We start from the raw sequence: 14,287 nt of genomic DNA on the forward strand, positions 1-14,287 counted from the left end.
GCCAAAACTTATGCCTTGGCTCCAAACTTTAACCAGTTGTCCTCAATAGGCCATGTGTAGAAAGAGAGACGAAGTGTAATGTTAAAGAAGGAATCACGTCCTCCATTATTTTCGGCCTAATTGCCCTTGTGATCACGTTTACTCTTTGTGGTTACTCCCTCAAATTTTAATGAAACTATTGGTAGTTTGGAGTTAATTGTGATCACTAAAGCCTTCTAGATGTGTAACCTCACCCGTAGATCCGGGGGCCTTCGCAAGAATTCGGTCTATAAGTTTAGTTCCTCGAGTCAATTGATGGATAATTTGGGATCAGTTATAGTCTATGGCTAGGTTGATCAAATCTATTGAGAAACTATATGAAACGACAATTGTGACCAATCAATTATATTGTACATAGCTTCTAAGAACCATTCTTTGACAAACCACGTACGATTTGCATTCCGTGTATGTCAGATCCACTTTTTACAACGTGGCCACTAAGGTATCCATGGCAGCGCATCAAAAAAATAAAACGCGCGTTAGTCATCTATCGTAAATGTGCTAAAAAGCGAAGACACTGAGGACCTAGGATTTAAAACCAAGAAGTGAAATTGCTCCCTATAAACATTTGGATAAAATGTCCAGTGCGTTTCATTGCCGGCGCTACTTGTTCATACAGTGAGTAAATTCGATTAAAACAGATAACGCATTTATTCTTTTGCCTTGCCTACATTTAGCAACGGCTCTTCAAACCGACGCAAATATAATCTGGATCTATGCAGCTGCGCTTGTAAATCTGGTAGCTCACACCGCCACAAATTGTTTGGAACGCTTTGTCACATTCACCCGTCGTCGTTGCTACTTTCGAATTCCAGACGTGCTGCTCGCACATGCTGATAGCACTCGAACCTGGAACAAACGACAAAAAGTGGCACCACAATTTCGACGCATTTCGTTGGTTTTCAAAGCACGTAAACTACACTGCAATCCAATGTATTTATGGTTTTCAAACTTGTTTACTGATGCATGTTCCTTGTAGCTTTAATAACCTTCTATAATTACACTTGAAAATCTATGACTTCTGTGTAAATGATGTGTCTTCTGCAGTGTAGTTTTTGCTGTATAGAAATAGAAGGATTGGCTGTCGACAATTTAGACGGACTGTAAATGACCAGACATAACATAACTTGACATGTATGAAGGACCCATGTTGTAACGAGCCGTGCCAATTAGCGTAGCGGGCACGTCTTTCTTGGATTACCGCCTATGCTGTCTTAACAAGGCGTGGTAGCGCCTTGCTAACACAAGTGGCGGCGAAGCATTTACAGACGTCCACACGTTCAGAAAATGCCAGTTAATTGGCGGTTCATGGGGCTTACTTTCATCGGCGTGAGTGTGATGCCGGTTCTTTTCTTTAATTGTTGCAGAAAGTTGCCTGAGGCGGAGCCTCGGAGAAATCAGTTGAGGAGATAGCCGTTTGTTGCATAACGCACACAAAACTTTTAATGCTGCTATTGCAGAGAGGAACACATAAACACTCAATCAACAAATGGAAACAAGAAATATTGTATACTCAGAGCTATGAAAGTACCAACAGCACTTGAGTATGGGGCAGGCTGTGAGTATGAGCACACGCTACAGGTCGACGCGGAGGGGCGGACACGAGGCGGCAAAATAAGTGGCGTTGGCCTGACCCCAATAAACACATAGTTGACCGATGAGCCAGCGATCAGAGCGTGGCAGCTCTTTCTTAAAGAGGGAATGCAGGTGGTTTGACGGCCCGGAGAGATGAAGGCGGTGCTCTGTCCTGGCATCTGTGCACAAGCTCGTGCCTGTAAACTTACTGCTCCTGTTCTGCCTGCAGGCGCAGAAGTTCGCCGGCCTCAAGTAGTAGTCCGTGCTCGGGAAGAGTAGCGACGCCGAGAACGGGTTGGCAGGAAGTACCGGTCGGGTGAAGTCCTGGAGGTTCGGGTGCGGAGCCCGACGACCCGTCTTCCCCTCTCGTTCGGCGGCCACTCTTCACGCTTGCGTCGTTTCCTGGAGCTCTCCGCCTATTCTGCCTGCATGCCTCGTTTTTCTCCCGCACTGGCCAATTTCCCTTTGCCTGATTGGCCCCTGCAAACACCGTGGACTTTCGAGATCGGGTCACTCTCCTTTTTTTGCGCCGCACGTTGTCATGCTTGACGCTCCTCCACCTCGTCGTCTTCCATTCAGCACGGGACTCACCTTCGCGCGTGCACTCTTTGTAATTCTCTTCTTTTATTCTACCACGGAAATGTATGACGCACTTACACACCACTGTGAGTAGTGAACACTTTCGATGGAACAAAAATTACGGAGCAGTCACGCCATATCCGCTAAACAATAAGGGTTAGGCCCTTTTTCTCAGAGCAATTTTTCTTTATGGCAGGTTTGCGATTTTGACGGTATTTTTAAACATCAAGCAACTCGAAACGAATCCGCTCTTCAGTAGTCAACACAAATTTGAAACTTCACGAGATGGGTGCTTTATGGTGATGCTGGTTCTACATTTAAAGTCCTATCGAATTCGGACCCGTGTACATCAATGAAATTTAGACATAATGCCACTGTGCCTTGCTTTTTGTGCAAATATAATTACTCTGCGTGTTGATCACCTTGGCACTACCTTGGCGTTTGATTATTATTTCTTCCACGGAGGGCAAAACACACCACATCAGGTACCATATGTTAGTGCATTATTTCATTGCTCCTCAGGTATGTGAGCACTGTATAGTGGAAATTCATGCTCTACATTGATAGTTGATGTGTTGAAATAAAAATAATTCACAGATACGCCCTAACTTCTGGCAATACTCCTTTCAGAGACTAAAAGTGATTAACTCTAAATCTACTGTTTGGCACGCAGTCCCTACAATCTGCGTCAAAAGAAAGATACGCATCACATTACACATTCCACGATACGCTGCGCATGGCAGTCATAATTCGCGTTGACATATTGATGTACAAATGCCTCAATATTGGAGTGACTAGAGAATACACCAACATACCGCAATCGGCTGTAACGGCGAGAACATAGGTACAAACTTTGCTTAGACTTCCAATTTTCATTCTGGCGTTGCGTACATGTATTAAATATTGTTATGCGAACCAGGGATGAAACCCTGAATCCTATATAAAATGTATATTTATAAAAACAACTGCAGCGCTGGCCAGTTCAGCGGACAGCTTCAGAAACCGTAGCACTTCCTCTTCGTAGGGGCGTTTCCGTGCATCGTCCAAAAGAAAAACGCAATATGCATGCACCTTTATTCCCGGCGGCAGAAGCACTGTCCCGGTGCGTCTTAATATCGGTGTCAACAGCTGAGTAATGAGACTTGAGGCGTGCGACAAGCAGAACGCCAGTGGGATGACGGGGCAGATGAGGCACTGACATTGACTGGGGCAATATCATACGTAACTGGAGCCACGGTACGCCGCACTAGATATACGTCTGTGTGCCGAAACAGTTTTGCTGACGGCACAATGCCACGGATCTGCGGAGACGACAGTAGTACCAGAGTCCCAGGCGAAAATCCACGTCTGTGAGTTGTCGAGTGCACAAACGCCGTTGGTTTTCTTGGGAGGTCAGGGGGTGAGCCTGTGCAATTTACATGTTTGGGCTGCCCTGGGGTGGCGGCAACTGCATGCTAGAACTGGTACAGCGCAACATAAGAAGGAAGAAACAAGCCGGGCCGGCCAGATAGAGGAATAGAGCGGAGAACAGAACAGAACAGTTCTTGGAGAGAACCGAACCAGAACACCACCGCTCTGTTCCTTTATCTGGCCGGCTCGGCTTGTTTCTTCCTTTGTATGTTGCCCTGCACCAGTTCTAGAATGCAATACCAACTCCCCCATTCCTCAACCCCAGCCAACTGCATATTTCCTGGCCTCTGCTGCATCGGAAAGAAAGGATGTGTCCAGTAACAATGTAGGTTCTTGCCGAACAAGAGCAAGAAGGAGGAATAACGGCAGTTTCCGTGAACAAATATACGCATATGCGACATAGGGCATGGTAGAAGGTATAGGGTTGAACCAGATCCCAAAAGTGTGGCCGGACTACACATACTTCGCAACCAAACTGTCATGGTTCGATGCAGGCGCTCCGTTAGGTTGCCGATGGTAAAACGAAGTCACCTAGTGCCTGGCGGAGCAGTACTGGACGTTTTCGGCGATGACCTTTAAACGAATGTCCGGCCGCATTTCGTGAGCAGTTACATCTTATAAAATAGCGCCGTGTAAAAGCAAATAGACTACATGTGTGGTGCAGCTTGATGGGAACACTGTAATGATTGCATAGCGCGTGGTGTAGTTTGTCGCCACAGTAACCTACTTGTTAACTGGCCTTTATAGAGGGAAAGGGCCAAGCAAGTCATTGCCAACGCTGGAGAACGACTCCGGCGGGACGTCGAGCGGTTGAAGCCGCCCGGCAGAGGCCGCCCATGGTGTTTCTTGGCGCTACCATTTCTGACACGCCGCGACGTATTTCTGGACGGAGCGCGCAAGGCGTGGCCAAAGCAAGCGGTGGTGAATTTGGTCGTAAGTGCGGCAGACGCCAAGAAAACCGGCGGCTCGTAGTCATGAAGCTCATAAGAAACTGTTGACCGGGGGTGCATAGAAATTACGAGGGGCTAGGCAGGGCCATGGGTGCGAAGCTTCAGACGGTGTAATACGCCATCCCGGAGGGCAAACAAAAATGAAGTGGCGAATTGGAAGGTGAAGATTCCAAGTGATCAATAATGGCGCGCAAGGTGCCATCCTTGCGTTGCTCGTCGGCGACGTGCACCAGTTCAGAAACGGAAAAAAAGCAAGCGTCGGTATCGGTGTCAGACACCGCGGGTGGTTCATCCACTGGTTAATGTGATAAACCGTCTGCGTCTTGATACAGGTCGCCCGACTTGTACACTACTATATAGGAATATCTTGTAGCTGCACAGGCCAGCAATGAAGCTGGCCGGTAGGATCCTTGAGTGACGAAAGCCAACAGAGCGCGTGATGGTCCGGTATTACAGAGAAGTGCGTGCTGTACAAATAAGGGCGAATTTTGAGGCCGCCTAGACGAGGGCCATGTATTCGAGCTCTGTAATGGAGTAGTTGCGCACTACTGCTGTAAAGAGACGGCTAGCGTAAGCGATAACAAGGTCTTGTCCCCTTTGGCGTGGGGCTCAGACGGCTTTGATCCAGTGACCATTACCGTCCGTACTCAACTTCTGCCAAAGAGGACGGCTAAAAGTGGGCCAGTATAGGTGGCGTGGCCAGTATGGTGGCGAGGAGGGCAAAAGCGGCACCTTAAGTTGGGCATCACGTAAACGGCAGCTCCTTCTTCAGTTGATGAGTAACTGGTTGGGCGCTCGCGGCGATATTTTTCATGAACCGTCTAATGTAGAGTCATAGTCCTACAATACTTCGGACGTCTTTGACAGACTGACGTACAGGAAAAGACCACACAGCACAAGTTTTCTCCGGGTCTGGTTCATTACCGATTCCGTCAACAAAGTCGCCCAGCACTGCAATCTACCTGTGACCGAGTTGACACTTCGATGAATTCACCTGGCGCCCACCCTTGCGCAGGACTTGAAGAATACCTAGTAAGTGTTCAAGATAGGTCTCAAATGTAGGGGGAAATGTGGGAATATCGTCTAGGCAGCTAAGAAATCTTGGCCATTTTCACCCTTGAAGCCGAGTTCATCATACGTTCGAACGTTGGTGAGGCCTTGCATACACGGAATAGCATAACGTTGAATTCACATAGTCCATCAGGAGTGACGAACGCCATCTTCTCTTGGTCCTGTTCATCCACCGAAATGTGCCGATAATTGGACCAATGGTATATTATTGAAAATTTGTTGGCATCGGGGGAACAATCGAGGACGTCGTCAATGCGAGGCAAAGGGATGACGCCTTTTTTTGCTAATTTGGTTTAGATGACAATAATCTATGCAGAAACGTCACGTGCCACCTTTTTCTTTAGCAAGCACGACGGGCGACGCACACAGGCTCGACGAGGGTTCAACAACGTCTTGGCAAGCGTCTTCTTCTCTTCATCTTTAACAACCTTACGCTCTGATGCAGAAATTCTATATAACCGGCAATGAATGGGACTAGCATTATCAGTACTGATGTGATGCTTAACACGTGAAGTCTGGAATAATTGTCAATTATGGAAGTTGAAGAGGTTTCGACAAGAAACCAAAAGGCAACGTGTAGCTTTTGCTTGTTCAGGCACTAAGTTCACTGCAATCATGGGACTAAATGTGGCATCGACGCAAATTGCATTCTGCGGACATGCGGAAGAATTGGAGCAGACGTCTTGTGAAAAGCCGTGACCTGGTGATATACTATAGCATGTTGCGAGGTAATCAGTATGCCATGGGGATGAACATGCATTGTCAGGTCATAACTGACGGCGGGCAGGCGTGTCTGGTTGTCGGCACCGGCTACGACGGAGAGGGGTACAGTAACATTGAGCATCAAAAGGAGACCAGGAACAGGTGTGACGACGTAATCACCATCAGACATAGGAAAAGGTGACAGCGAATTGACGAAAGTCAGCGCTTTAGGCGGCTGGCAGACGAAGGTGGTCTTAATAAAGTTCGGGAGATCGGCACAAATACACGGGCGAAGAGGAAGTTCGAGCAAAGGGTACCAACAGGACACTGGAACAGAGCCGAATGCGCCGTAAGAAAGTCTTGTCCGAGGACAAGGTGACGAGGATAATTGGTCAGCACCGGAAAAGAACTGGTACGTTGCGGCCACCCATGCCTATACGGCTGTACACATTTCGGCGACGGCAACGACATTCGCATAGGCGACGCATACTGCTCGTGTCGTAGGCGGCGTTAGGACCTTCTTGTGTCGACGACAAACATGATCCCTCGATCCCTATGTGAACTTGGGCTCCATTATCAATTAACGCCGTCCAAGGGACACCGTCGGCGTGAACATCAAGTTCTGGTTCAATAGGAGTGTTAGTGGAGGGTTTCGGCACGATGAAACTAATGCAGGACTACCTACAGGAGTTGCATAGTCTAGTTTTCCGTGCCAGACGGTTCATAACTGGTGAATCCTCCCGCAATAGTGAGATCATAAAGTGCCATGGGCAGTTTATTTATTTTTCTTTGTATTCGTATTTGTTGGCCGCCCTTGCATGTCACTTGGATTCCCAGTGGCTGTTTAGTGTCTCTCTGGGGAGCACTAGAACTCATTGGGTATTAAGGAACGGCTTCCTTTCTAGCTCTCCAATTCGACACCCAAGTCTTGATTTTGCGCAGAATCTCTCGTACTCGAAGCTGTCAAATTCCAGCACTTTGATTTGTATCCAGTAAAAATCAATCACTTTCCATTGCTCCTTTTTTTCAGTTTCACAGGACAATTTCTCTTTAGCTGTAAGATCTACTGGAAACCCTCTATCTTACGATGTCGATGACGCATGCGCTTGACACTGCTTCGCAGGAAGTTCTTCAAGTTTCGTACGAAGGGTGCACCTTCACTTCCTTAGCTGTTCGTTGTCAAGATTTAAGGTATTTCTTTTCGCCACGATGTACTTAAAATCATTATCATAGGCGTTGTTCAAATATTTCTTGTCACTGCCGTTCTTGTCTGTATTTTGCGCGTTCGATAATTCTGCTGCCATGGCGCTGGCTCCTTCAAGGGCGAGACATCCAGGATGGTTAGCTCTGCATTAACTCGGCATCTAAAACTCGGTAAGCCAAATTGGTAACCATTGTGATGAAGTTCCAACAGCTCGGCAGGCCGACAGTCGTTGTTTCTGAGAACTAGTTCTATAGGATGAAGCTTCCGGATGAAAGTCGCTGTGGGACGAGAGACGACAGCATTTGACTTTCTGGTCGCTTCGTGGGCTAAGCTTAAAGAACGACCGTTCGTCGCAGAAATTTGTTGTCATAGCCAGGCATGCTCGAAGTGGTGGCCTTATTTAAAATTTGGTAGATTGCATGTGTACCATTAGCTGATCAAGAGCTGTACGTAGAGGATGTGCCCTGCGTATCTTCTTGGACATCTCAAACTGGCGGATCTTGGGCCACCGTGCGGAAAGGCATGGGGGTAAACGAATACTATCCCGCCTCGCGAACTTCCATGCCTCGCGAACTGCAGCCTAGCCACTCCAGGGACTAACACTCTTAATCACTGCACAAGGCCCAGTGTTACTTTCCGGTTTCGGCAGCAAATGTAAAAATGCGGACCGATGCCCTGACTGCCTCTAATTTTGTTTCATTAATAGAATTCCGATGATAATGATTATAGTCTTTGTACCCAACGCGGCCAAGCTTTCTTCTATGTTCAAAAGTGTTCTCCAGATAAATACTCTTACCAGGAACAACGCTTTCAGTAACTACTTGCACGCTGGTGAAATACTTAGCCATAGTCTGTTGTGATTCAAGGTGGGGGCGGTGGTTACGGTGAAAACCAACACGGTGTTTGCTGCTCCTGGAGCGCTACAACGTAAAACTATCCCAAACTTTTCTATTCCAATTCTGCAATCAGCCTTCCGCGATTGGTCAAAAACATTTTTAGACCACCCCCACTTCGCCTGTCTGTCACACGACATCACGAAAACCGCGATAGCTCCCCATCTGATATGATCAGTGCACACTGATTATGCATGATTCGACCGGACAAAAGAAAAATAGTTATTTCTAATTCGATGCCTGTTCCCCATTAGCCTCGGTTATTGGTCAAGCGTTTTCGGGCTGCACCCACTTTACCTCCCTGTCACGCGACGTCACAAAACCGCGAAAGCTGACCACGTCAAAGTGAGGTGTACGCGTTAAAGATGCATTATTATGCCGAAAAAAACTTAACTTTCTTCTGAATAGCCGCAGGCTGCCCCGTTCCGAAAGGAATAAAAGATGGCTGCCGCCGATAATTCAGGCACTGGCTACTCGCACCTGCCGGAGAGCATGGGTTTATTTGCGTATAATCAAGCTTTCTGCGTGACCATGTAACGTTTTCGAGCACTTTCGGCACGTTTACGACCTCGTTCTACCAACGCTTCTTTGCTGGGGATCCCTTTTAGTGTCATTCTTAAGCTTTCGGTGCATGCCGCCGTGATTTTCGATTAGTAAGTAAGGGAAAGCGGACCAATCGCAGACAACGGCACCACCCTTTTCATCCGGTTATCGATCTTCAGTGAACTGGCTCGGCCCCATCGCATCCCTCTCCACTTGAGTCGGCTCCACGCCTCTTGTTAGCCAGTTAGACAAGACAAGCCGCTCAGTGTAATCAATGTTATTCGTTTTCAAGCCAAAAAAAAGTGACCTCCTATGATCGAGGAGAGCGTTTGATTGGTCCGTTCTGACAACCCTGCGAGTCACCGCCCGATGCTTGCGTCGGTGTTTACGCAAATATGACGTCACGCGATTGGAATAAAAACATATTAGAATAGTTTTACGTTATAAGGCCCCTGATGATCTAGTGGTGTTCGAAGGCCTCGGCGATTTCGGATTTACATTCAGCGTCACTCACGTGCATTTCATTGCGGCCTCAGTCTTTGTGTTCGAGCTCGTCTACGTGGACTCGGGAGTTGAAAGCTGTCGGTTCGGTTGCTTCCAAGGCTTCGGTATCTGGGTTGGTTATTCAGGAAGCAGCAACTCGAATGAGGCGACGCTGATGGCGTAGCCAGCCCACATTTAGTTTTTCGGACGGCCGCCGCCTTCCCAGTTTTCATGGCCCCATTAGGTAAAGAAGGAAAGGACTGCAGGTTTCCGGTTACTATTGTTCATTTAGACTTTTTTAATACCTTTTGGTCCTGGTGAGATGAATAGAGACATCCCTGAAAATGTGGAGCACGATTCATGCAAAGAAACAAACAGAAAAAGTTAGGCTTTTACCGCGAACTTTGCACCTCTTGTGTCAATTGCCAGACGTTCATATTGAATGTGGCGATCAAATCATTGTTCGGCCGCAAAATCGAACTTAGAAAATCAATAGTAGCGGCGACACTCTTTGCGGCCCTTTAATACGTTGTCAGTGCGAACAAAATGGGCATGTCCTTTTTCGTATTTTATTGTACAATTAACTTCTGTTGAATAGCAGCTGAAGAAGAAAGATATAAGCAAGGCGTATCTCATAGCTATTCTAAAGCCTCATTTTATGGTGCGCTAATTTAACGACGCTAGGGTTCAGTGGATGTAGAAGGGAGATTTACTGTGGTTACTTTGTTTCTTTCGACATGTTTCCTGAGGCGTTTTCTAGAAGCATCGTGCTCAATTCTGTTGTTCGTTATTGTAATTAATTGTTCGGACTGTTATTTAGCTTAAAGTGTCATATAACCACATAGGATAATCAGCTGAATATATATTATCTATTGCTAAAAGTAAAGAAGACTCAGTGATCTCATGAGCAAAAGTTCTCAGCCTGATGAAAGAAAGCTCAATATGGCTTCCATGAGTTCGGCCCCGAATTATCAAACATCCAACGCGTGCGCCGGCCGAGAAAACACATCTCAATCGGTAAGTGTGATAAGCTTCTTCAGATTTCTTAGCGCTATACTGCTATGTTGGAACATTTATACAGCCAACATCACGTTTAACAAAAATGTAGACTAATATTTTCCATCCCAACATAATCAAACACAAGAAAACTGTTTGTCATAGAATAGCTTAGGTGTTCATTCATAAACTTCGAGCAAGTGTGTTCTCATTAGATGCGTCTTCCACAACGTTGCTAAAAACTGTAAAATTTCAATATTGCCTTAGCCTCATGCTTCGCAATGCTTTTTGGCGCTAAATATAATAAGCAAGAAATTTCGCATTGAAATAATAAATTCAAGTCCAGAAGGGTTAGAATCCCGTTTTCTCATGTCACAAAGGAGCGATGAAGCCGTGCTTCTTCCTTTTCTATTCCGAACAATATATTGGCAAGAGAGCAAGAATCTATCGTTGGCACCCAGCCCGTACAAGATATTAGGAGGAAGTTTATGTAGGCAAATTCGCCATAGGGGACCGCGATCACAAGAAAACAGTTACAGAAACTGAAAATCAGTTGGACACGTTTCTGACCGATCGCCTCTTTATGGGTGTGTGTCATAGTATGTAAATGATAGCATCATATCATGAGTACGCTGCGATCATCTGAAAGCTAGCTGGCATTGGCACGAAGTGTACCGTCCACTTCTCCGTTTCTCTGATGCAAGGCGGAAACGAACTCGCGTCATATATATTCAGAGTCTTGTCTTGCGCCACCTAGTTTTCCGTGTCAGCAGGAGAGGGACGTCGACGCAATATATATATATATATATATATATATATATATATATATATATATATATATATATATATATATATATACATGGCGCAAACCTCCCACTTGTCGGAGGCGCCCCTAGATGGCACAGCGTACGCAGGACGATGCGGGAGAGGAGACCCTACTGCCTACACACCTCAAACATGAGGTGTCTGTTAAGCGACAGGATGGTGTGTCATTTAATTGCTCAGTTCGAATCGCATTAGTATCGGGATTGATCTTGAGGTGTGTTCGGCCTGTATTTTTTACATTAGGAGAAATATATTACGGCAGAACTCACTTCAGAATGACTATCGACGGTAAAGCGATAAGCATTCGAGCTGCGTAGTGATACACTTCCTCCTAGACTAACGCTTATTAGCCGTCGTTAGCTGTCAATCTCAGACTTTTGTTGATTCACCTATATGCAACACACTCCGTTTACATTCCACTTAGCAATGGCACTCGCTTGCCAAGGTCGCCTACGAGCTTGATGGCATGACGACCGCGCAGCTATGACAATGAAGCGACAAATAAATCATCACGTCGATAGAACGACAAAGGCGGTATGACGACAATGGCGTGGTGCCAATTAGATTACAAATTTAGATCATGACAGTATAACGACTATCGCGTGATGACGACGACGCAGGGCTTATGGGACAAACACGAAAACGTGAAGATGATGGCTTCAAGACGATGGTATGACGACAACCATATGACGAAGTTGGAAAGACGACAATGACACGACAATAAAGGCGTGACGAAGACGACGTTGTAAAAACGTATGCACGATAAGGACTCTCTTACCGTGACAGAATGACGACCTGTGCATAACAAAGATGGCAATTGCGATTGAAAGATGACAACATCAATACCATAGAATGATAAAGAACGAATGACAGTTATGCGTCAGCGAAGGTGCTATGACAACGACTGTATGACGGCAATGGACTGGCTTTACAGAAGTAATGGCAGCGGTGAAGTGACCGCATAATAAAATGGCATGACGAACACTGTGTGACGACGATGGAATGATAGCAGTCGTATGTAGAACCCAAAATGACGAGAATACAATGACCACGACGACATTACAACGGTACTATGACAACAAGTACATGACGACTGCTGGATGATGATGACAAAATAACAACGATGTAATAACAATGTTATGCGGACAATGGCATGACGGCGAATATATGATGGCAACCTGATGACGACGCTATAATACAGACATTGACATGATTCCGATGGTGTGATGACGAAGGAATGGCAATGTATAGGTGAGGACGACTGTATAATAGCGGAACGATGACAACGGGATGACGACATGTGTCTGGCGACAATGCTTAGTGTGACGGCGACTCTATCACGAAGCCTGAATGACTACGATGACGTGACAATGACGGCATGTTGAGTGTCGGTTCACCAAATTTGAATCACGACATTTCAATAACCATGAGGGCATCACGACCACGAGAATCTACTAGCACAACGTATTTGCTAACTTGGGCCACTGTGTCGGTATAGAAGGCATGAAGGTGATGGCATTACGGGAGTCTCAGCGCGAAGCCGGAATTACAAAACTGGAATGACCAGACGGCATCCCCACCGACCTAGTCGTTAACGCGCCTAGTGGCTGAAGCTGGTAGACCACTTGGGTCACTAGGTCGGCGTAGGAGGATGGATGGATAGATAGATAGATAGATAGATAGATAGATAGATAGATAGATAGATAGATAGATAGATAGATAGATAGATAGATAGATAGATAGATAGATAGATAGATAGATAGATAGATAGATAGATAGATAGATAGATAGATAGATAGATAGATAGATAGATAGATAGATAGATAGATAGATAGATAGATAGATAGATAGATAGATAGATAGATAGATAGATAGATAGATAGATAGATCGATCGATCGATCGATCGATCGATCGATCGCTGGGAGGGGCGTTCGTGTTGGCACCGGCATAAAGCAAAGACCGAAAATTGTCTTTGGCTTTATCGTCGTGACATAGCTGCGTCTATGTCGAGAAATGTGCAAATTCCAATTTGTGGTTAGCGTTTGGACAAAGCTTGAAAGCTTTGTGGGTCTTAAATATAAACTCCGTGTAATAGTAAAGTTCTAACCTTAGTGGTAAATAAACATAAACATTGCGCAAAATTGAATTTACAGAAACGAAAGGTAAACGCAATTGTGTATATTCCTATCGGTTATTTATATATTATTACACTCCGCTCTACTGTCACTTCACTTATAATGATTTCAATCATCAGCTTTAGAACTGCATAACTTTTCGTTGATCACATAAGGCGGGAATTTATCTAGTATTGACGTAGATTTTCTGTCAGCACTGAATTTGTTCAGGAACTCCTTCAACTCGGTCGATGTTTTATTACAAAGGCCAAACCTTTCTAGGCTCATGGTAATGTTTGTGTCAGCAGTCCTGACCGCCGGAGTGTCCGCCGAAGCGTCATCACGCCGTATGAAAACAGATTAAAAGCACATTAAAGAATTAAAAATGATTCGTAGTGACCGTCAGTGAATGATAACGTTATAATAGATATTGGTAGAGGTTAATAATGACTAGCAATGACTTGTAATGACTACTAATGGCTCCAAAATGACCAATATGTCTAACGACGGCGTGTAAAAATGACGAGAAATGCTTACTAGTGAGCAGTAATGATTCTTAATCCTGAAATGACTTGTAATGACTACTATTGACTACGACATGACCAATATGTCTAACGACGGCTTGTAATGACCACAATTGATTAGAAATGACTGGAATGCTTACTAGTGAGCAGTAATGATTAATAATGACACAAATGACTTGTAATGACTAGTGATGACTATGAAATGACCAATATGTCTAAGGTCTAAGGACAACTTGTCACGAGTACTGATCACTATGATATGACCAACATGTGTAACGACGACTTGTAATGACCACAATTGATTACAGATTACTTAAAATGCTTAATAGTGAGCAATAATGACTCATAATGACTGAAATTACCTGTAATGAATAGTAA

At 45.3% G+C, this 14,287-nt stretch overlaps 1 protein-coding gene across 1 annotated transcript in view; it reads right to left on the minus strand.

Moving 5' to 3' along the window:
- Positions 1 to 677: 677 nt before the first annotated feature.
- The window catches only part of LOC142559639 (uncharacterized), a 38,990-nt gene continuing 25,380 nt past the window's right edge, over positions 678 to 14,287 (minus strand). The window contains exon 5 of the mRNA XM_075671209.1: positions 678 to 888. Coding sequence (XP_075527324.1) covers positions 713 to 888 — 176 coding nt within the window. The 3' untranslated portion in view covers positions 678 to 712. The remainder of the gene's footprint in view (positions 889 to 14,287) is intronic.

Source organism: Dermacentor variabilis, chromosome 10 (assembly GCF_050947875.1).
Source record: "Dermacentor variabilis isolate Ectoservices chromosome 10, ASM5094787v1, whole genome shotgun sequence".
Lineage (NCBI taxonomy): Eukaryota > Metazoa > Arthropoda > Arachnida > Ixodida > Ixodidae > Dermacentor > Dermacentor variabilis.